This window comes from Camelina sativa, chromosome 15, assembly GCF_030686135.1.
Source record: "Camelina sativa cultivar CO46 ecotype springtype chromosome 15, ASM3068613v1".
NCBI classification, from domain to species: domain Eukaryota; kingdom Viridiplantae; phylum Streptophyta; class Magnoliopsida; order Brassicales; family Brassicaceae; genus Camelina; species Camelina sativa.
In genome coordinates, this window is record NC_141894.1 from 8741206 (window position 1) to 8763272 (window position 22067).

At 36.2% G+C, this 22067-nt stretch overlaps 4 protein-coding genes and 1 long non-coding RNA gene across 8 annotated transcripts; 4 read left to right on the top strand and 1 right to left on the bottom strand.

The window, feature by feature from the left end:
* Positions 1-25: 25 nt before the first annotated feature.
* On the top strand, positions 26-1517 carry LOC104746154 (uncharacterized protein At3g17950-like). 3 transcript variants are annotated; one of them, XM_010467566.3, is made up of 2 exons: positions 26-529; positions 757-1517. In XM_010467566.3, the coding sequence occupies exons 1-2, from the start codon at positions 455-457 to the stop codon at positions 1318-1320; spliced, it is 639 nt and encodes a 212-aa protein (XP_010465868.1). In that variant the 5' UTR covers positions 26-454; the 3' UTR covers positions 1321-1517. The 3 variants fall into 3 exon arrangements, with proteins under 3 accessions (XP_010465868.1, XP_010465869.1, XP_019092657.1); XM_010467567.3 differs by having other exon boundaries at positions 391-529; positions 764-1517; XM_019237112.1 differs by having other exon boundaries at positions 474-529; positions 783-1517.
* A 4056-nt stretch (positions 1518-5573) lies between these two features.
* LOC104746155 (outer envelope protein 64, chloroplastic) lies at positions 5574-9771 on the top strand. The gene is made up of 13 exons (XM_010467568.3): positions 5574-5916; positions 6381-6533; positions 6665-6789; positions 7300-7425; positions 7604-7786; positions 7871-8009; positions 8091-8259; positions 8365-8499; positions 8661-8861; positions 8953-9080; positions 9169-9220; positions 9328-9397; positions 9491-9771. The coding sequence occupies exons 1-13, from the start codon at positions 5714-5716 to the stop codon at positions 9571-9573; spliced, it is 1767 nt and encodes a 588-aa protein (XP_010465870.1). The 5' UTR covers positions 5574-5713; the 3' UTR covers positions 9574-9771.
* On the bottom strand, positions 6836-9748 carry LOC147926412 (uncharacterized). Of its 2 annotated transcripts, none has more exons than XR_015582274.1 (2): positions 8596-9748; positions 6836-8525 (listed from the first exon to the last, which is right to left on the bottom strand). It is a non-coding gene; the product is annotated as an uncharacterized LOC147926412 (long non-coding RNA). The 2 variants fall into 2 exon arrangements; XR_015582273.1 differs by having other exon boundaries at positions 8639-9731.
* A 132-nt stretch (positions 9772-9903) lies between the features above and the next one.
* On the top strand, positions 9904-11287 carry LOC104746157 (protein C2-DOMAIN ABA-RELATED 4-like). The gene is made up of 4 exons (XM_010467569.3): positions 9904-10013; positions 10140-10383; positions 10490-10585; positions 10685-11287. The coding sequence occupies exons 2-4, from the start codon at positions 10240-10242 to the stop codon at positions 10973-10975; spliced, it is 531 nt and encodes a 176-aa protein (XP_010465871.1). The 5' UTR covers positions 9904-10013; positions 10140-10239; the 3' UTR covers positions 10976-11287.
* Positions 11288-17880: 6593 nt separating this feature from the next.
* On the top strand, positions 17881-21199 carry LOC104746158 (phosphoethanolamine N-methyltransferase 1). Its single transcript, XM_010467570.3, has 11 exons — positions 17881-18234; positions 18375-18628; positions 18740-18877; positions 18969-19112; positions 19500-19610; positions 19706-19847; positions 19941-20221; positions 20300-20461; positions 20549-20602; positions 20696-20770; positions 20879-21199. Exons 1-11 carry the CDS (start codon positions 18219-18221, stop codon positions 20975-20977), a joined length of 1476 nt encoding a protein of 491 aa, XP_010465872.1. The 5' UTR covers positions 17881-18218; the 3' UTR covers positions 20978-21199.
* Positions 21200-22067: the final 868 nt, after the last annotated feature.

Consider the following 22067-nt stretch of genomic DNA (forward strand, 5'->3'; position numbering starts at 1 on the left):
ATGCAACCTATAAAAAGCTTACTTTGTACTGTAATTTTCTTTTCGCAAATTTCAATATGCTCTCAAGTCTCAACCACCATATGTACCAGCTTTTACCATAAGGTTAACAACAAAAACTGTTCCCATAAAAAGATTCCGATATTCCCCATTACAAGAAACCACTAAATCAAATTTTATTATTCGAAAAAATTTATCAAAAGGCTCAGGCCATCGAAAGAAAAATAGTGTAACAGATGGCAAAGAGGTCTTTAAGCTTGACAAAAGAAGCACAATCATTTCAAAAAGCAAATCAATTGTCACTTTCTTCTTCCTCACCTATATCTATCTATCTATCTATCATCTCCCAACCAAAACCAAAAAACACTTTCCTCTTTCTCTCATTTCGAACTCCCCCAATCCGACGTCGTTTTAAAGTTCAGCGATACACAATCTCCAACCAGCGATTACAGAGGAGATGCAAGATCCACGCAATCATGTCCCATCTTCTCCGACGATATCCTCCGTCTCTTCCTCCGATCTTGATACTGAGGTCAGTTCCTACAATCTTAAAAACTTGTTAAAGATTCCAATTAGTCTACTACTTCCACATATCATAGATTGAGCTTCATTCACCCCATAAAGCTTTATACTTTAAAGTATCAACCTTTTAACTAGAAGACTAGTTTATAGTTCCAAAGGTTGAGTTTTTAGAACTGCCCAGATGATGAAGTCTTGATTTTGGTTTTTGCTTTTTTAATTGGTGATGTGAGGATTTAGTCTACAGGATCCTTCTTCCATGACAGAAGCATCACACTTGGGACGCTTATGGGGTTTAGTTTCACTGCAACCATGCCGATGCCATTCAGAGCTTCTTCTCACCGCCACGTGTCACCTTCCGTAGCAATCTCACGAGCTTCCAGCTCCAATGCAAGACGCCTCCACCAGAGGAAGCGTCCTCCTTCATCGAATTCCGCTGAGCCTGAGCGTCATCGCCGCCGTAAATGGTGGCGTTTTTGCCGAGACGACGATGACGACGCCGGTATGATCCAACGTGGTACCGGAGATTCGAAGCGGTCGTCGCTCGGAGAGTATCTAGAGGTGGAACGGAGGTTTGGAGATGAAGCCGTTTATAACGCAGCGGAGGCGGCGGAGCTAGAGGGTGCGGTGGCGCGGTACCAAGATCAGCAGCCGGTTATGGGAGAGCGGGCATTGTTCGCCGACGGGAGGGTGCTTCCTCCGGCTTCAGCTGAGATGGTTACTGGAGAAGGTACGCCTGTGGCAACGGCGCTTTGTAGATTTCCGGTATCTTTAACCGGTATATGCAGCGGTGGCGGAGGATAATACACGGCGGCGTTATGCGTGTCTTTGTTTTGATTTTTTTGGTTGTATTTAGAATTTTGAATGTTTGTAATTCAGTTTTTAGAATCGGAATCATGGTTTTGTAGAAATATGGGATGTAATATAATGTAGTCAAGAGTAATTATTTGGGAAGTAATGATTGATTAAGGAGAAATGAAGTAAGAAAAAAGTATTGAGCTGATGGCACATGCAAAGGTTTTTGTGTAAAATTGAGGTTGTAGAACCATTTAGAGATGATGATGGCAGTGGCAAATATTTCTCAAACTTTCATATTTAATACGAGGGTAGTATCTCTCATATGAGTTTCCAAACTACAAAAGTTGATTGAGTCTTCGAAATAAGCTATGGGAAGGTTTTGCTTGAGACAATAGGAGACGATCTTATAACTCACAATTTGAAAGAGCACCTCTTAAGTTATGTTTCGTCATTTTTTTAGTGTAGCATATGATTGTTACGTTGAGTATTTTCATCATAGAAATCGTTGCTTTTTGAAGTCAAGTATTATTTTGAAGATGTCTAGTCCTATAATGTTTCATGAATTTTGGTATAAGGAAGCTGATGACATGTTGTATGGCCCTCCTCGTGTTGGGGATATATGATGAATAATGTCGATGTGATTTTTGCCTATGTAAATTGTGGGGTGAGAGCTCTTTCATTTGTCTCGCGGCTGACCCATCAATGAATTTGAGGGAATGTTCAAAGTTTTTGTTGTATTTAGAATTTCCAATATTTGTAATTCAGTTTCTAGAATCGGAATCATGGTTTTGTAGAAATATGGGATGTAATTGTCGTCAAGAGTAATTATTTGGGGAATAATGAACGATTAAGGAGAAATGAAGGCTTATTAGATGGCTCATGGCATTAGTAAGAAAAAAGCATTGAGCGCTGATGGCACATGCAAAGCTTTTTGTGTAAAATTGAGGTTGTAGAGATTATGGCAAAAAGCTTTGCATGTAAAATTAAGTTCTCTAAAAATCTTAACTTTCATATTTACTACAAGGGATTATCTCTCATATGAGTAATCAAACTACAAAAGATGACTGAGCCTTCCAAATAAGCTATATATGGGAAAGTTTTGTTTGAGACGATCTTTTTATATATCTCGCAGTTTGAAAAGATCATCTCCAACCCATTTAAGATTAATCATTAAACATGAATTTTGTATCAAACCAAAAGTCAAGAAACAACAAGAATATCTTAATGTTAACATGAAAATTTGGAAGCATACTAAAACAATGTCCTTTTTCATAGCATCAAAATCACAATGCACATTTTCAGAACAACTACAGACGCATTTTCATATTTGCATTCAATTTTATTAAGATCCTAACTATAGATTTATGCACAAAATTCATATCTATTGCCAAATTTTTTTATGCATGTAAAGTTGTGGTTCATGTTTGAAAAAATACACTATAGTGCAACACAAAAGAACAAAGTCATAATAATCTAACTTGGTTAGTAATATAATTTAACTTGGATTAATCACAAGGCTATGACAATTGATTAGAATTTTATATGCTCAATCAAGGTGAAAATGCATAGGCCAAACAAGATGAAAGGTCATGAATTCATTGGAAAATTATCCAAACAACATCCAAATAAACAAATAACATCCAAATCAAAATAGTTTATCATTCACATGTAGATTTATTGTAGGATTGAATTATCACCTTCTCTGCAAATTAATTTATGATTTTGGATAGACAGTGTGCTAATGTTGTTTCCTGATATGTCAACTGGTCGCGAACCACCCATCGTCGTAAAACCCAGTTTAGACCGTCGCCTTCTTTGTCTCCCCAGTCGAGGTCGATAACGTTTGCTTGATTATTTTATTAGTATAGATTGTGTGGAAAAGTATTATCGTACCAAAGAAGAGATCCATAATTTAATGTATTTTTTTATTTTTAAAATTATGATACAATAATAGTTTGAGAATATTACTTGCATTCTTTATGTGAAATACTTAAAAATAGTATTGTGTTGTATTAATTTGGTAGAGATTGGTGAGATAATAATATTTTACAGTTAATATAGAATATTCAAAAGATTTATTCCAGATTTGTTTTTATTCTCCTATCATCTTTGTTTGAATTTAGTTTTTATTTGTTGTGAATCATCATATAATACCTAAAATTAATAAAAGTGTATATTTTCTGTATATAATATTATTTGAATATTTTTAAACGGACATATATTACTCTATTAATATAAAAAAGTGTGTGTTTAACATACATATATAGTAAATTTACCATATATTTATAAGTTTAAAAATATGAATTTTTAAAAATATTAAGAATTTTAAATAACACAGACGAGTTATATTGCATGAAGAGTTATACATATATATATATATATATATATATATATATATATGACGAGACAATTTTGAATCAATAATAATAAAAATATATCATTAGTCTGATAATTCAATACATGTTAAATTTTTATTTAAATATTTTTAACAACACCAATGTATGTCAAACTTAATTAAGATTGTGTTAAACAAATATAGTTCCAGGGTATATCGCGAGTTTAATTCGGATTTTTAGTAGAACTGTTTAATTTAGGCGTATATAGTAAATTTTAAACTTTGAAGAAGTTTAAAATATTCTAATTGATATATCTTAACTTAATAAAAAATTTAAAATTATGAATATATAAACATATTAAATTTTTAAAACAATACAAACATGTTATATTGCAGGACGAGTTATATTATATGACAGTATTGAATTGATAATACTAAAAAAATAAGGGGCATTCTCAAAAATGCCCCTTTTTCCATATCTCTTTTTAAAAATACCCCCTTCATGTTGACCATTTTTAAAACTACCCCTCTTTAAATATAAAATTGACCAAATTACCCTTTTTGAGTGACAGCAAGAATGTACAGTCATCAAAATCGAAAATATTTTTCCGCCAAAAAAATTTCCCGCCAAAATTTTTTTTCCCGCCAAAATCGAAAATTTTTCCCGCCAAAAGAAAAAATTTCCCGCCAAAAATATTGAAATTTATACCTTTTAAAAACCTTGTAAATGCTTTTAAAAAACTTTTAAAAGCGTTTACAAGGTTTTTAAAAGGTTTTTAAACACATTGTAAACGCTTTTAAAAACCTTGTAAATGCTTTTAAAAAGCTTGTAAATGCTTTAAAAGGTTTTTAAACACCTTGTAAACGCTTTTAAAAACTTTTTAAAAGCATTTAAAAGGTGTTTAAAAACCTTTTAAAAATTTTATAAAAACTTTTACAAGGTTTTTAAAAACATTGTAAAAGGGTTTAGAAGGTGTTTAAAAACCTTTTAAAAATCCTTTTAAAAACCATTTGAAAACCTTTTAAAAACCTTTTAAAAATCTTGTAAAAGCGTTTACAAGTTGTTTAAAAAACCTTTTAAAACTCTTTAAAAAATCTTGTAAAAGCCTTTACAAGGTGTTTATAAGGCTTTTATAAGGTAGAAACCTTATAAAACCTTGTAATTTTTTTTTGGCGGGAAAAATTTTGGCGGAAAAATTTTTTTTTTCGAAATTTTTTATCAAAAGTTTTTTGACAAAATAATTTTTGGCGGGAAAACTTTTTTGGAAAATTTTTGGCAGGAAAATATGTCAGAAATTTTTTGGCAGGAAAATTTTGTTTTTCTTTTTATTGAATAAAATAATTTTCATCTAAAGGTAAAATGGTCATTAAAAATTAAAAGAGAGCATAAATAAAAATGGCCAGAAAAAAGGGTATTTTTGAAAAGGGGTATATCAAAAGGAGCATTTTTAATAAATTCTCAAAAAATAAAATATTATTAATATGATACTTCAATATGAGTTAAATCCTATTATTTTCGTATGGTATATTGGTTATCGTTTTTGGTGTGTTTGATACATAAATAAAATATATATTGACTGCAAAATTTTGAAATGACAAAATATTTTTGAATTTTGGGAATTTAAATGATGGAATAGCTAAAAAAAATTGATGTGCACAAGACAAAAAAAACTAAAGAATTGAAAGAAAAACAAATCATAGTTTAGTATAATTAGGGGGCGAAATCTTATAATTTGAAGTTGGAACACATCATCTATAACTATTTTTCACTTGATCAGAGCTTTTATTTTGATATGCTTAACTTTTTAAAAAACTTTGAGTGAAATTATAGGAAAAATGTTTGGTATGTTATATTATATGTTTGTCTATTATATTTTATTATTGAATTAATCATTATAAAACGACGTCAAATAAAAACCATGGTAGTAAAAAAAAAAAAGAGAATAAACCTCAAGCAACGCAACGCACACAAAACAAAAACTCTTTTTTATTCACATTTTAGGGTCTCTTTCTCTCTTATCTTAAAAGCAGCAGCAGAAGCAGTGAGCACAAGAAACGTCATCGATGGCGTCTCAGGCTGCGAATCTATGGGTTCTTCTTGGTTTAGGACTCGCTGGGATTCTTATGATTTCCAAGAAGCTCAAGAAGACTGTCCGTGAAGATTTCGGCGCCTTTCTCGATAAACTCTTGCTTCTCCCTCCTCCTCCACCTCCTCCTCCCAAAGCTCCTCATCCTCTCACCGGCCTCACTTTCGCCGTTTCCGACTTGTGAGTCTCTCCTTTGTTTCCCCCTTTCTTCTCTCCGGCCCTGCTCTCCATATATATATTTTTGAATTGGGGATTTTAGATTGACAAGTTTCGGTTAGGGTAGTCAAAATTTTTGTTTGACAAATATTGGAATCTGCGTTGACTCCGTTCTTACTCTTCTCCGGCGCATTATAATTCTGTTCTTGAGCTTTAGAGAGTATATGGCTGATTGATTTTGAGCAACTTTTGCTTGTTGGTAGACTTTACTGTTGGATCTTTGGAGATTGTGTTTGTATGTTTTAAGGTTCTATCACCCTAGTTTTGGATGAGAATCATGTTTAGTCTAGTCTACTTAAAACAGTCTTGAGTAGGACTTATTTATCTACTATATGTGTATAATTTCATACTCTTCTATGAACTTTTGACATTTTTGTTGTTAAAAGCGGGAAATTTCACTCTTTCTCTCCTTTTCATTTGTTTTCCAGATTCGATATTTCAGGCTACGTGACTGGCTTCGGTCATCCAGACTGGGTTAGGACGCATGAAGCTGCTTCTTCAACTTGTCCTGTGGTTTCAACTCTCGTTGAAGGTGGAGCCACCTGTGTTGGTAAAACTGTAGTTGATGAACTTGCGTTTAGGTTTGTCTCTGTTTCGATCACATATGTTTTGGTTAATGCCCTGTCGTTTGTGATTCCAGTGTTGAGATTTCTGTTTTATCAGGGTTCAAGTATTTTGACTCCTTTGTATTGCGGTTTTTTGTTTTCTTCAGTATCAGTGGAGAAAACAAGCATTACGATTCACCTACAAATCCTGCAGCTCCTTCTCGTGTTCCTGGTGGCGCTTGCAGTGGCGCTGCTGTTGCTGTAGCTACTAAAGCTGTGGATTTTGCGTTAGGTGAGAGTTCATTAGATACTTTTTTCCTTGTCAGGAAAATTTGGTATGATATAACTAGTTCATTTAGTAACAAAACATTGCCAATTACTTTCAAAACATGGTTGATGGTGGTTATCTTCCTTAGGAAAATTCTGAAACTACTCTTAACATGTTTGGTATTTAGATTACATTTTTTCATCTAAACCGCCACCATATTGCAGTTTCAAGCATGATGTCGATGTAAGGTCACTTTTGCATGCATACTGCTGTCATCATAAACGTGATAGTACCGAAGCCTTTGTTGGGGGTGTAAGAATCACTGAACCAAAACATGCTCTCCTGTAAACTTCGAGTTACAGTAGAGTAAATCCCTAAAGAGAGAATGACACCCCTACTTTTCTGTCTAGGGCTATCTAAGAGCTCGTGAACTTATTTGGCCTCTTATATAATTCTCTGAAATCTTAATCGTTTAATGGTTGGTTCTGGTTTAATTACTTAAGAATATAGTTTTGATTACTTGTACCATTGCAGGCATCGACACAGCTGGCGGGGTAAGAGTGCCTGCAGGATACTGTGGCGTTCTTGGATTCAAATCTTCTCATGGGGCTATTTCAAATACAGGAATCATACCAGTATCTTCAAGTCTTGACTCTGTTGGTATGGATATATAAATCTTTGAATAATACCTTTTGTGGTGGAATGATTTGGATCTTATATAGGCTAGGTTTTGATTGCTATATACTCATAACGCAAGATGGCTTCGTTCATATGACTATTTTATACTTTGCATTATATGAGCATTATGTCGATTCTTATCAATAGATATTGGCTTCAGGATGGTTTGCCCGCGATCCAATCACTCTACATCGTGTTGGCCATGTACTCTTGCAACTTCCATTTGCCACACAACGGAATCCAAGGCAAATCATACTAGCCGATGACTGTTTTCAGCTGTTAAAGATCCCCGTGGACCGGATTACCCAGGTGGTGATCAAATCAGCTGAAAAGCTTTTTGGAAGTATGTCCTTTGCTCTTCCTGATGATACCCCGTCTCTGTTGCATATTCCGATTATAACAGCATTATCCTTTGTTTCATATTTAGGACAATTGCTGAAGCATCAGAACTTCGAGAACTATATTGAAACTAAAGTTCCTAGCTTGAAAGAGTTTGCTAGGACAAAAGCCGTTGATAAGGTCCCAACATCAAGACTACTAGCGAATGTGATGCAGCTTCTTCAAAGGTTTGCCGATTGTTTATTCACCAACAGAGGATGAGTGAATCTTGATTTTGAACTCTAAAACAATCTTGGCATGTATTGTAGGCACGAGTTTCTTCAAAATCATGGGGATTGGATCAACACAGTGAAGCCAGCTATTGATCCTGTGATTTCGTCCCAAATTTGTGAGAACCCAGAACTAACCAGTGAAGAAATTGAGAACTTGAATGCAATCAGAAACGAGATTCGAGTGGCTATTGGTTCACTTCTCAAGGTATTCCTGCTCTTCCATTTGATGTCCACAACTTGAGCCAATTAGTTTATATGTGTGTTTACTGATCTCTCTTTTGTTCCCCACACTGTAACATTATGCGTCAAGGATGATGGCATTCTGGTTGTTCCAACAATGCCATCTGTTCCTCCAAAACTTGGTAGCAAAGAGATAACCTCTGAAGACTATCAAAATCGAGCTTCAAGTCTGCTTAGCATTGCTAGCATATCAGGATGTTGTCAGGTTAAACCTCTCTCTTTCTCTCTTACCTGCCATGGTAGTAAAAATGATGTCAGTATGACCTCTGTGCCCTCACACATATCAAAAGCACCCACTGACCTGTCAGCATTAGCAAACCCAGTCCACAGTGTATGTGTCTTACAATTTATCATGCTGATATTCAGGTGACTCTGCCGCTCGGACATCATGAAAAGTGCCCTGTTTCAGTTTCTTTCATAGCAAGACACGGTGGTGACCGCTTTTTACTAGATACGGTGCGGACAATGTATGCATCTTTGCAAGAGTACTCGAGCATTGTTGCTGATCCCAAATCTTCTAAAAAGACTATCAGGCAAGAAGAGTTAGCCGAGATTGCTAAAGAGAAGGTCAATTAATTTCCATTGCAGGTCTCATTTTCTCAATAATCTTATCCTCCTTAATCTAATCTGTTCTGTGTCCCGTGATAATGTAAACCAGGGTAACCAAGCATTCAAAGAGAAACAATGGCAAAAAGCTATTGGTCTATACTCGGAAGCTATAAAGCTAAGTGACAAGACTGCTACCTATTATGGTAACAGAGCTGCTGCATATCTTGAAGTTGGAGGGTAAATGTTTTTCAGATCCTTAAAAACCTTTTTTAGTGAGCTATCTTTCCATATGACGAGATTGCCTTGACAAATCATTTACATACAGCTTTCTTCAAGCCGAAGAAGACTGTACCAAAGCAATCACCCTCGACAAGAAGGTAACTTCCTTTAAACACACAGAAGCAGGTTTCTCTTGTAATATAACACTCTTTTGGTTTGTAAGAACACTCTAACACAAAGATGGGTTTTTGGATTTTTCTTTCAGAACGTCAAAGCCTATTTACGAAGAGGAACCGCAAGAGAAATGTTAAGCGATTACAAGGGAGCCATAGAAGGTAACAGAGTCAAATTGGCTTTAGCCTAGTAGAATTTGGCAAAATAGCACTCAAAAGATTTATCTTTTTGTCTGTTTTCTTTAAAAACTGCAGATTTCAGATACGCACTTGTGCTGGAACCAAACAACAAACGAGCGGCTCTATCAGCAGAGAGACTGAGAAAAGTATTCCCGTGAGAGAGCTTCTTTTGTCCGTGGCTCACCGATTATTGAGAAAAGAAAACGGTTGCTCCTTAGAATTTCTCCCAAGAGTATAGGCCAATTTTGTTACGCTTCTCTTTTGCGCCTGATATTATTTAGGCATTCTTATCTAGTAGATACCTTTTGCAAGTACCTTTTGCAAGTCTTCGCCGGAAATGGAAATTATATTTTCTATACTGTTTATTTTAACGTTCTCCAAAATTGGGTATCAAAAAATTAGTGTTAATCCTAAACACTAGATACCGGAATTCCCGGTCGACTTCTAGTCAACCTCAAATAAGCTCCTCTTTATCAATTCCTTTTCTCGTACGTTATCTTTAGCAAAGAGACTTGCCCTAATCTTTAGCGATGAAAATTTAAACGAAACAAAACTCGACGAAGAAACTGAAGAGACACATTTGAATCATCATTCACGGGTGAGTTGATTTGTTTAGTTTTAATACATAAAGTTTCAGACAGATTTTGAAAACCCTTTATCTCGTTTGTGCTTTTTCCCTGAGAACTAAACTAAAGTCTAAATGTATGTGTCGTTTGCCTATTAGGTTGTTGCAGCGTTAAATAAAAAAAATATTAAGAAAAAAAAAACAGATCGTTTGAAAAGTGAGAAAGAAAGAAGATCATCGGGAGAAATAGTAAAAGGAAATGACAATGGCGTGTCCGAGGAGAAGCTCACTAATGGACGATCTCTTGGGACTTCTTAGAATCCGCATCAAACGTGGCGTCAACCTAGCTGTCCGTGATATCAGCAGCAGCGATCCTTATGTCGTCGTCAAAATGGGCAAACAGGTTAATCCAATCATCAATATTACAACTTCTCAATATATTGTAACCAAGCTCACATTCATACATCGAAAACATTCTTAAACTTTCTAACTTTTTTGTTGTTTTGCAGAAAGTAAAGACTCGTGTTATCAACAAAGATGTAAATCCAGAATGGAATGAAGATCTGACTCTCTCCGTTACAGACTCCAATCTTAACGTCCTCTTGGTATTTCTTACGTACATTCTAAACCATACATTAGTTTTTTTTAACGTATGATGTTTGTTTTATATTGATAAAAACTAGTATACAATATGTTATATGTAGACGGTGTACGATCACGACATGTTTAGCAAAGACGACAAGATGGGTGATGCTGAGTTCGAGATAAAGCCGTATATTCAGGCTTTGAGGATGCAACTCGATGGACTTCCTAGTGGAACCATTGTTACCACGGTTCAGCCCAGTCGTCACAACTGTCTAGCTGAGCAGTCTCAAGTCACTTGGGTTGACGGTAAGCTCGTCCAAGATCTCGTTCTCAGATTGCGACACGTGGAATGCGGAGAGGTCGAGGCTCAGCTTCAGTGGATTGACCTCCCTGGCTCCAAGGGTCTATGAGTCGTTTTTTTACCGCTATGTTGAGGTTTTTTATTAAAACCACAAAATCAAAACAAGAACATAATTAAAGTGGGGGTGAAATAAGTAATTGGATCTTAAAGGATAGAGAATTAGAAACGCGTATTAATCCATGAGGATATAAGGATTAAGAACGTTGAGGGGAAAGTATTATTCCCAAATGGTGACCGAGTCCAAGTCGAGTCGTGGTTGTGTGGATGTATATTTCGGGTTAGCAATGCCTTAAGGCTTTAATTAACATGCATATATATATATATAATATCTTATATATCCATTTGTTTATTGTTCCATAAAGTTGTGAAAGGTTGATTGTTTTAACACACAACTCATGTAGTGTTTTCGTTTTCAACAAAACACAACTCATCATGTAGTCATGTAGTCATGTAGTGTTTTCGTATTCATAAAACACAACTCATGTAGTGTTTATAGATAAAAATTTAAAAACAAACGTGATCAAAAGGTTTTGAAAAAGTCAAAGTTAAACGGTAATCGTCTCATTACACACCCCTTGTATGTAGGGTAAATTTGTGAGGAAATCATGTTATATACTAAATGCAATGATATGTTACGGAATATGGATTAACAAATTATACTCAATATTAGATCGTTACAAAAAAACACATACATATCGCATCGATACGTATATATCTATTTTGTCAAACGATTATTTTTTGTATTAATAGTAAATCGAAAGTTCGAAACAACTAAATTTGACCCAAACTCAATCATGAATGATCCTGTATTAAAAGAGGTTTAAGTGTACGTTACTGAGACACAAGCTTAGGTAATTTTGGTACACGGCTAATTATTAACCATAACTATTAAGTCTATAAAGAAAGAAAGAAAAATTAAAAAAAGGAAAAGAATCCAAAAATGAAAAGGGAAAGGGTAGGTGAAGAGAATCCAGATGTAGACGAATGAGTGATGCACAATGGCGCTTTACGGCGACAAAACACGTGAGCTATAGCTGTCCTTTACTACGACGTGTCACTGTAATGAGTGATCTAACCAACAACAAATTGTCAAGACCGTGACAAGAGTGAGTGTGAGCTAGTAGTATATGATATTTTCAAAGATTCGATTGTATAGTATACTAAAATGATAAGTATAATAAATGTATTTAAGTAGTTTGATAGATCCCAAGGGACCCCAAAAATCTCGGTTCCCAATGAACGATCTAGAGATTCCCTTCCACCAACTCCCCAAAAATTACTCAACCTATTGTATTTTGAAGTGTATGAAAACTATATAGTCAAACAAATATTAACCACAACTAGCTCTGAGACCTATTATCCGGGATCCGGTCTCCGATCCGGGATCCGCCCATATCTGTTCCGGAAAATCGGATATCCGGTACAGGCGGATCCGGATTGGGATAGTTGATTTACAAATCCGGGCTGATCCGGAATCGGAGCCGGATAGTGATAATAACTAGAACCGGATATCCGGATATCCGGGTATATATATATTATACATATTTTAATTGGGCTTTGTTTGTTTTAATTGGATATATTTTAATTAGGCAAACATATTTTAAAGTCCAGCAATTTATTAGAGCCCATAAACCCAACAATTTTCACTTCATCGTGAATGGCAAAGAAACACAATTATCCCGACATTGTTATTAGGTTATGCCGCTTTCTCAAAGAAGAAAAACAAGGTCCGCCATTGTTATTGTCTGGTTGCTTGTGGTTGCGATTGTGAGAAAGAGAATAGAGAGGGATCGAAACTCAAGACTTGATTCTTCTACTACACATCTAGGCCTGGGCAAATAAACCGAACCCGAGGAACCGACCCGACCCTGACCTGCAAAAACCCGACCCGACCCCGACCCGCTTCTGTATAAATAACCACTCGGTTTTTGTTTCCAAATACCCACGGGTATCGGGTATTACCCGAACCGAACTCGAGGAACCGACGATATCTGTTTGAACCCAAGAACACATTTATTCATACATGATATCACATATATTGCCATATTTCCGTTTGCCTTAATCTCTTCTCCTTGAATCCTTGTGAATCTTCTTTACTTTGCATAAACATGTCGAAGTTGCCAATTTTTGTCCGATTTCAAGAATCTTTGGCTTTTATAAACCAAAACTCTCAAATTGGATCTCCAAAACCTAATTCCGCTGTTAGTCTTATCTTTGGGTTCTCCGTTCATAGCAGCTAGACATGTTTTTGCGAGACATGTTTTTCTTTGTTGGGATGTTTAAGTTTCGTTTGCTTTGTTGGGATGTTTAAGATTTTAAGACATGCTTTTCTTTGTTGGGATGCTTATTTTGCGAGACATGGTATGTGTTTGAATTGTTTTGCGAGACATAATATGCTCAGTTTCATTTGTTTAAGATTTCATGTTATGCAGTTTCATTTGTTTTTCGAGTTATTCGGGTTTTTTGGGTACATTTCAGGTTTTGTGGGTACTTTGGATATGTTTGAGTAGGTACTATCCATAACCGAATATATTTTGGATACATTACAGGTTTTTTAAAGTCATTATCCAAATAACCCGAACCCGAGAGGAACCGAACCTGACCCTGACCCGAAATTATATGAACACCTGTTCGGATCCTATATTCGTAAACCCGAAAAACCTGAACCCGAATTACCCGAACCTGACCCCGATCCGAACACCCAAATGCCCAGGCCTATACACATCCTTCTTTGGAGCTTCTTTGAAAGGTAAACAAACTCTCACACCATTCAAATCAAGTATCTTCCTGAATAGTAATGAATGTGTAATATGATTTTTTTTTTGTTGTGCTTGACCTTGTTAAACTGAATGTGTGTTATGTTTTGGTGGTGCTAAGATATAGAATATAAGTAACTCTTGATTTGTCTTCGATTTGGGAGAGAATTGTTGTGTGATTGATTATATTGAACTTCATTTCACTCTTTAGTTGCGTTTCACCTGAAGTATATATTAAATAATGTTTTATTTTTCTGTATAGATGGAAGCAGAAACTACAAAATCTACAGCCAGTTGTGGCAATGCTGATGAGAGTGCTGAACCTGAGATGCATGAGAACACTCAAGATACAAATTTTTCTGCAGCTTCTGGGTCTGACGTATCAAAGAAAAAGTCGATAGTTTGGTTGCATTTTGTGGAGTCTGAAGTTCCTGGTAAGGCTAAGTGTATGCATTGTTCTGGATTGATCAGTTGTAGAACTAAGGATGGTGTCACAACTAGTGCAATGGGAGGTCACTTAAGAACTTGCAAAATGATACCTCGGGAAGAAGTTGATGGGGAAAGGGGTGGAAAAATAATGAAACAGTCAACTTTGTTTAATCAGAATCAAGGAGATGGTAGAGCTGGGAGTAAAGTGTCATCTTTGTTAGCATTTAGTCAGTCGGCTAGTCGCAAAGCATTGGTGGAAATGATTATCATGGATGAGTTGCCTTTCCGATTTGTTGAGCATAAGGGATTTATACGGTTCATGCAGATATCTCAACCTCTTTTTGTAATGCCTTGTCGCAAAACTGTGACTAGAGATGCATTGGAGATTTTTGAAGATGAAAGGAGCAAACTTAGAAAGTTTTTTAGGAACTATAAAGGCAGTGTCTCTTTGACTACCGACTGCTGGACATCTATACAGAATATGAGCTACATGTGTCTAACTGCTCACTATATAGATGATGTTTGGAGGCTACACAAGAGAGTCATCAATTTCTGCATTGTTGATAATCATACTGGTGAAACAATAGGTAAAATGATTGAAAAGTGCTTGGTTTTTTGGGGAATTACTAAAGTGTTCACCATTACGGTTGACAATGCAAGTTCTAATGATCTTGCATTAAAGTACTTGAAAAAGAAGTTGACTTCAGGGGAACAACGGTCTTGAATGGAGAATTTCTTCACATGAGATGTGGCGCTCATATTCTGGGGTTAATTGTGAGAGATGGTCTTGTAGAGGTACATGGTGCAATCTTAAGGATCCGAGCAGCTGTTAGGTATGTTAGATCTTCACCTAGTAGGCTGAAAAGGTTTAAAGAATGTTTAGAGCATCAAAAAGTTGAGACAAAGGCTGGTCTTTGCTTAGATGTTGAGACAAAGGATGGTCTTTGCTTAGATGTTGAGACAAAGGCTGGTTTTATTTTTAGATCCTTTGTCTCAACATCTAAGCAAAGACCAGCCTTTGTCTCAACTTTTTGATGCTCTAAACATTCTTTAAACCTTTTCAGCCTACTAGGTGAAGATCTAACATACCTAACAGCTGCTCGGATCCTTAAGATTGCACCATGTACCTCTACAAGACCATCTCTCACAATTAACCCCAGAATATGAGCGCCACATCTCATGTGAAGAAATTCTCCATTCAAGACCGTTGTTCCCCTGAAGTCAACTTCTTTTTCAAGTACTTTAATGCAAGATCATTAGAACTTGCATTGTCAACCGTAATGGTGAACACTTTAGTAATTCCCCAAAAAACCAAGCACTTTTCAATCATTTTACCTATTGTTTCACCAGTATGATTATCAACAATGCAGAAATTGATGACTCTCTTGTGTAGCCTCCAAGCATCATCTATATAGTGAGCAGTTAGACACATGTAGCTCATATTCTGTATAGATGTCCAGCAGTCGGTAGTCAAAGAGACACTGCCTTTATAGTTCCTAAAAAACTTTCTAAGTTTGCTCCTTTCATCTTCAAAAATCTCCAATGCATCTCTAGTCACAGTTTTGCGACAAGGCATTACAAAAAGAGGTTGAGATATCTGCATGAACCGTATAAATCCCTTATGCTCAACAAATCGGAAAGGCAACTCATCCATGATAATCATTTCCACCAATGCTTTGCGACTAGCCGACTGACTAAATGCTAACAAAGATGACACTTTACTCCCAGCTCTACCATCTCCTTGATTCTGATTAAACAAAGTTGACTGTTTCATTATTTTTCCACCCCTTTCACCATTAACTTCTTCCCGAGGTATCATTTTGCAAGTTCTTAAGTGACCTCCCATTGCACTAGTTGTGACACCATCCTTAGTTCTACAACTGATCAATCCAGAACAATGCATACACTTAGCCTTACCAGGAACTTCAGACTCCACAAAATGCAACCAAACTATCGACTTTTTCTTTGATACGTCAGACCCAGAAGCTGCAGAAAAATTTGTATCTTGAGTGTTCTCATGCATCTCAGGTTCAGCACTCTCATCAGCATTGCCACAACTGGCTGTAGATTTTGTAGTTTCTGCTTCCATCTATATAGAAAAATAAAACCTTATTTAATATATACTTCAGGTGAAACGCAACTAAAGAGTGAAATGAAGTTCAATATAATCAATCACACAACAATTCTCTCCCAAATCGAAGACAAATCAAGAGTTACTTATATTCTATATCTTAGCACCACCAAAACATAACACACATTCAGTTTAACAAGGTCAAGCACAAAAAAAAAAAAAAAAAATCATATTACACATTCATTACTATTCAGGAAGATACTTGATTTGAATGGTGTGAGAGTTTGTTTACCTTTCAAAGAAGCTCCAAAGAAGGATATGTAGTAGAAGAATCAAGCCTTGAGTTTCGATCCCTCTTTATTCTCTTTCTCACAATCGCAACCACAAGCAACCAGACAATAACAATGGCGGACCTTGTTTTTCTTCTTTGAGAAAGCGGCGTAACCTAATAACAATGTCGGGATAATTGTGTTTCTTTGCCATTCACGATGAAGTGAAAATTGTTGGGCTTATGGGCTCTAATAAATTGCTGGACTTTAAAATATGTTTGCCTAATTAAAATATGTCCAATTAAAACAAACAAAGCCCAATTAAAATATGTATAATATATATATATATATATATACCCGGATATCCGGATATCCGGTTCTAGTTATTATCACTATCCGGCTCCGACTCCGGATCCGCCCGGATTTGTAAATCAACTATCCGAATCCGGATCCGCCTGTACCGGATATCCGGTTTTCCGGAGCAGATATGGGCGGATCCCGGATCGGAGACTGGATCCCGGATAATAGGTCTCAGGGCTAACTGATGGCAAGGGATATGTTGGCTACACCTGTGTCAACTGTTGCATCAGAATCTGCATTTAGTGCAGGTAGTCGAGTACTAGATCGTTTTCGTAGTTCACTCACACCAAGAGTTGTGGAAGCTCTTATTTGTACCCAAGATTGGTACCATGACAATGATGAAGATTTAAAAGTAGAAGAAATGGTTGCTGAGCTTGAGTTTATTGAATCTGGTAATGTTTTTTCTGTTATATATCTTCTAGTTTTATGAATTTTTATAGCTTTTCAAGTGCTAATGATTGTTATTATTTCTATAGAAGTGAAGACTTCAAATTTACAGCCATGACCAAGGCTTGAATGGTGTGTGAGGATGAGGTAATTGATCTTAGAGTCTTTATATTTTGAAATCAAAATAGTCTTTCTAGAAATTAGTATGAATTTCATGTCTAACACATATTTTTCTTTCTTTTTCAGATTTCATGGAAGAACACGAAGATGAATGGGGACATCAAGATACATCACTTGAATCTTTTGTACTTTTTTGCTATCTTTTTGCTGACTGTTGGTAATTTGGTGTATCAAACATAAATTTAATGTATCCCTAGAATCGTTTCATTTTTTAAAACAGGTGATATTTATAATACTCAAACAGGTGTTATTCATGATATACCGGATCTGGATATCCGTGGATATCCTAAAATTTTATGGATATCCGGACAACCGGATATCCGGTATTTCGGAATCGGAACCGGAGAATAGAATTACGAATCCGCCAGATACGGATACGGATGCGGAGACCTTCAATTTGGTCGGATATCCGGTTCCATCTCAGGGCTAACCACAACTTAAGGAATTGACAGAATGACTAAATAAATTATACGCTTATTATAATAACCGGTTTAAATAACTCGACGGTTTAGTAAAAAAGTTTTACAGTCAGGTAAGTAAAAAAGTAAGTCTACGAGAGCTCCGAAGGTGACGCCGCATCGTTCCCCCTCCCCCTATAAAAAAGGGCGCGCACCTGATGAGAGCCACACACTCAGACTCTCTCACACTCTTTCGCTCAGATCTGAATTTTACATTTTTTTTTCCTTCGTCTCAGACGTTTGTGAGAGAATTGATGCAGCAGAGAGGACGATCCGTCAACCGTAGATCTCGAAGCTTCTCTAGATCCAGACTCGCCGTCGAAGGCCATTAAGAAAACTCTCTCCGAAACATATCTTTTTTTTATAACCCAAAATTTTCGAAATGGCTGCAACGTACGGTATGATCACTGATCCTATTCATCGTAATCGTTTGATTTTGCTTAAAATTAATCGAAATTTGGAGATCTTAGGGAAAATAGAAGCGAATGTGAGAAATTGATTTTGGATTTTGATTTGATGTGATTTCGAGTGAGCGTAGAGGAAGAGCGTGATATCCAGAAGAATTACTGGATTGAGCATTCCGCTGATCTGACTGTTGAAGCTATGATGCTTGACTCTCGTGCTTCTGATCTCGACAAGGAAGAACGTCCTGAGGTTCTCTCTTTACTCCCTTCATATGAAGGCAAATCTGTCTTGGAACTTGGAGCTGGTATTGGTAGGTTCACTGGTGAATTGGCTCAAAAGGCTGGTGAACTCATTGCTCTTGACTTCATTGATAGCGTCATTGAGAAGGTTTTCTTTTTTGATCAATTCACCTTTCTTAGTTTTAATGTTTCTTTGCTTTCATGACACTTTGTTTGTAATCTTGTATGTATGCTACATTTCTTTCTTTCTTTCTTGTAGAATGAGACTGTCAATGGACATTACAAGAACGTCAAGTTTATGTGTGCTGATGTTACATCCCCTGACCTTAAGATTACTGATGGATCCCTTGACTTGATTTTCTCCAACTGGCTTCTCATGTATCTTTCTGACAAAGAGGTATTAAGATGATCTCTTATTTTTTTTTATTCAAGATAAAAAGATGAGGAATGGAATTGAGTTTTTAAGCAACTGTTTGGTTTGGATTCAGGTGGAGCTTTTGGCTGAAAGGATGCTTGGTTGGATCAAGGTTGGTGGATACATCTTCTTTCGTGAATCTTGCTTCCACCAATCTGGGGACAGTAAGCGCAAATCCAACCCGACTCACTACCGTGAACCCCGTTTCTATTCCAAGGTTCCTACTTCTCTTTTATCTAGTTGATAGTTACATTTCCGGAACTGCAATTTCAATTGTTTAGTGGTTAGAAATTAGAATGGCTATGCTTGAGAATATGTTGAGATTTATGGAAGTCTCAGTGGGTTGAGGTGAATAGTAAAGGATACATAACCACTTGAATGTCCTCTTATTGGCTGAGACATAAATGTTATCTTATGCTTTGGGTGTTTGTTAGTTTTGGTTAATCGGACTTTGAAGTAATGTAGTGGTCACACCTCACCATATATGTAGTATTTTGTCCCTAAATCTGTTCAAGCAGATTATTGGAAAACGTTAAGTACATTCACGTAGTAGTTATGTTGCATTTGTATTTTACTGACTAAAACTGATGGTGAATATATGCAGATCTTTCAAGAATGTCAGACACGCGATGCTGCTGGGAATTCATTTGAGCTCTCTATGATTGGATGCAAGTGCATTGGAGCGTATGTGAAGAACAAGAAGAATCAGAATCAGGCAAACAAATCTCTTTTGATCGAGATTGTCTAGTTTCCTATTATTATCGTTAAGATCTGAATCATGAATAACATTCTTTGTTTTGTGGGATGCAGATTTGTTGGATTTGGCAAAAAGTCAGCTCAGAAAATGACAGAGGCTTCCAGCGTTTCTTGGACAATGTTCAGTACAAGTCCAGTGGAATCCTACGTTATGAGCGTGTCTTTGGTCAAGGGTTTGTGAGCACTGGCGGACTTGGTAAAATCCCAATTCGTTTTTGCTTGTGTTGTGTGTTCGTGATGTTCTGTGTATTAAATATTAAGTGTGTTTGTGTCATGTTTCGTGGATCAGAGACAACCAAAGAATTTGTAGAGAAAATGAATTTGAAACCAGGACAGAAAGTGCTAGATGTTGGGTGTGGCATTGGTGGAGGTGACTTCTATATGGCTGAGAAGTTTGATGTCCATGTTGTTGGTATCGACCTGTCTGTCAACATGATATCTTTCGCATTGGAGCGTGCTATTGGACTCAACTGCTCAGTTGAGTTTGAGGTAGCGGATTGCACCACAAAACACTACCCAGATAATTCGTTTGATGTCATTTACAGCCGAGACACCATTCTGCACATCCAAGTACTCAACTTTTGCTCATTGTTCTCTGTTCGAAGTTATGTCATTACAAATTCTTACTCATTCTCTCTCTTATTTCAGGACAAACCAGCTTTGTTCAGGACTTTCTTCAAGTGGCTTAAGCCGGGAGGTAAAGTTCTCATCAGTGACTACTGTAGAAGCCCAAAAACTCCATCTGTTGAGTTTTCTGAGTACATCAAACAGAGAGGATATGATCTCCATGACGTTCAAGCTTATGGGCAGGTTTGTCTTGTGTCTCAATGATATATGTTTTTGCTGTCCTCAAGGCCCTTTGTCTATATGCCTTTTGACATTAAATCTTCAATGTAGATGCTAAAAGATGCTGGCTTCAAAGACGTGATCGCAGAGGACCGGACTGATCAGGTGAATGAAACTAACATACATACATACCTTGTTTAAAACCCAAGGACTGTAGCTATAACAGAGTATGTTTCTTTTGGTGTTATGTATCTACAGTTTACGCAAGTCCTGAGACGTGAACTAGAGAGTGTGGAGAAAGAAAAGGAAGAATTCATCTCCGACTTCTCCAAAGTAAGTATCTTTCTTCTTTCAGTATCTGAAAATGAAAACTTTTATGATGTCACAATATCTTAAGCCGTCTCTCTTATACAAATTTTGATGCATCTCACAAAAACGCAGGAGGATTACGATGACATTGTTGGAGGATGGAAGGCAAAGCTGGAGAGGTGTGCATCGGATGAACAGAAATGGGGACTCTTCATCGCCAACAAGAATTAATCAATCAAAAAAATATATCCTCTGTTTTATTTCTTTCTTCAATAAACATGTCATTTCCGCTAGGTGATGATAAGCATGATGCAGTCAGTGTTATGCGATCTTGAGTGGTGTTATATTTTGTTTCTTGTTATGTGATAATTGATATGTAAGCCGAATTATGTTTGGTCCGGTTTAAGGACTTCTCTATTAAAATGTACTCTTTGATTTGAAGAATTCTCGAAATGCATTTGTGTCATACGCTTTGACTTGAGTTTCAATTGGAAATTTGGCTACGGTTAGGATCAACTTACACCGAACTAGGCATATACATCTCCTTTATTGGCATTAAATTTGATTCAGCGTTTTAGCCAAATTATCTCACTATTTTTTTAATTAGATCCCTTTAGCTGTGTTCTAGGCCCCCAAGTATTTAAATTGTATTGAATGTTTGAAACCGTAAGTTGTTAAAAAGCAATTTAGATCTCATCGAATATATTAGGCACTTTTATTGAACTAACCATTGCTGAATTTTTTTTATTTTTTTTCCTGGTAGAGAAATTAGTAGGAGAGGCCTGGGAATAACATAAAATATTTAAATTTTCTAATTGAAAAAAAAAACATTCCATAGGGTTACCCATAGCCATAGGGGGACACAGCAACGTAGTGTGTGGAGGTAAAAGAGAAAAGCCTTGAAATCACACACATTCAAGACTAGATTCGTCAGACTCCCCTCCTATTTAGGTTTTGACCCAACCCTACCTCTGCTATAGACACCTACACTGTTCTATTTCTGTAATCAACAGTGTCAATTTCAATCTCATACAGTCAATTTATTTGCAAAATCCATTAATTTTACCCCAATGGTCAAGTAACTCAAAAAAACATGTTAGCTGTTTGGTGTTTTCTTTCTTTCTTTATTTTTGGTTTTAATGTTCGATGTTATTTTTTAAAGATATTGTTAAACATTCGTTTTTTGTTTTATTTTTGACATCATATTCGTTTTAGAAAGAAACCACAAATCTATTAATTTATACCTACGTCCCTCAGTCTTACATTGTCAGAACACTGTAAATATAGTGTTAAATGTGTATGCGTATTATATTTTTTTTGT